Source organism: Antrostomus carolinensis, unplaced genomic scaffold (assembly GCF_000700745.2).
Source record: "Antrostomus carolinensis isolate BGI_N321 unplaced genomic scaffold, ASM70074v2 scaffold26052, whole genome shotgun sequence".
NCBI lineage: Eukaryota > Metazoa > Chordata > Aves > Caprimulgiformes > Caprimulgidae > Antrostomus > Antrostomus carolinensis.
Window position 1 is genome coordinate 1 of NW_010301981.1, and position 579 is coordinate 579.

The 579-nt window shown below is 68.7% G+C and overlaps 1 protein-coding gene across 1 annotated transcript; it reads left to right on the forward strand.

Moving 5' to 3' along the window:
• Positions 1-5: 5 nt before the first annotated feature.
• Positions 6-566, forward strand: LOC114818368 (insulin receptor substrate 2-like; the record flags this gene model as incomplete). The annotated part of the gene is made up of 1 exon (XM_029083943.1): positions 6-566. A coding segment is annotated over one exon (561 nt), but the record flags the coding sequence as incomplete, so codon positions are not given.
• Positions 567-579: the final 13 nt, after the last annotated feature.

Here is a 579-nt window from a genome sequence, read left to right on the forward strand (position 1 = left end):
CCGAGAACGAGCAGGAGCAGGAGGGCTGGTACCGGGCTCTCACCGACCTGCTCAACGAGGGCAAGGCGGCCAGCCAGGGGTCCCCCCACCGCCACCTCGCCTCCCCCTTCTCCGCCTCCTGCAGCGCGGCCGCCGCCTCCCTGGCCGCCGCCGGCGAGGACCTCAACTATGGGCTGATCGCCCCGGCCACCGCTGCCTACCGGGAGGTCTGGCAGGTGACGCTGAAGCCCAAGGGCTTGGGGCAGAGCAAAAACCTCACCGGCGTCCATCGGCTCTGCCTTTCGGCCCGCACCATCGGATTCGTGCGCCTCAACTGCGAGTTGCCCTCGGTCACGCTGCATCTGATGAACATCCGCCGCTGCGGCCACTCCGACAGCTTCTTCTTCATCGAGGTGGGGCGCTTGGCGGCCACCGGCCCCGGTGAGCTCTGGATGCAGGCAGACGACTCGGTGGTGGCCCAGAACATCCACGAGACCATCCTGGAGGCCATGAAGGCGCTGAAGGAGCTGTCCGAGTTCCGGCCCCGCAGCAAGAGCCAGTCCTCCTCCTCCTCTTCCTCTGGGGGGGCCGCCCACCCCA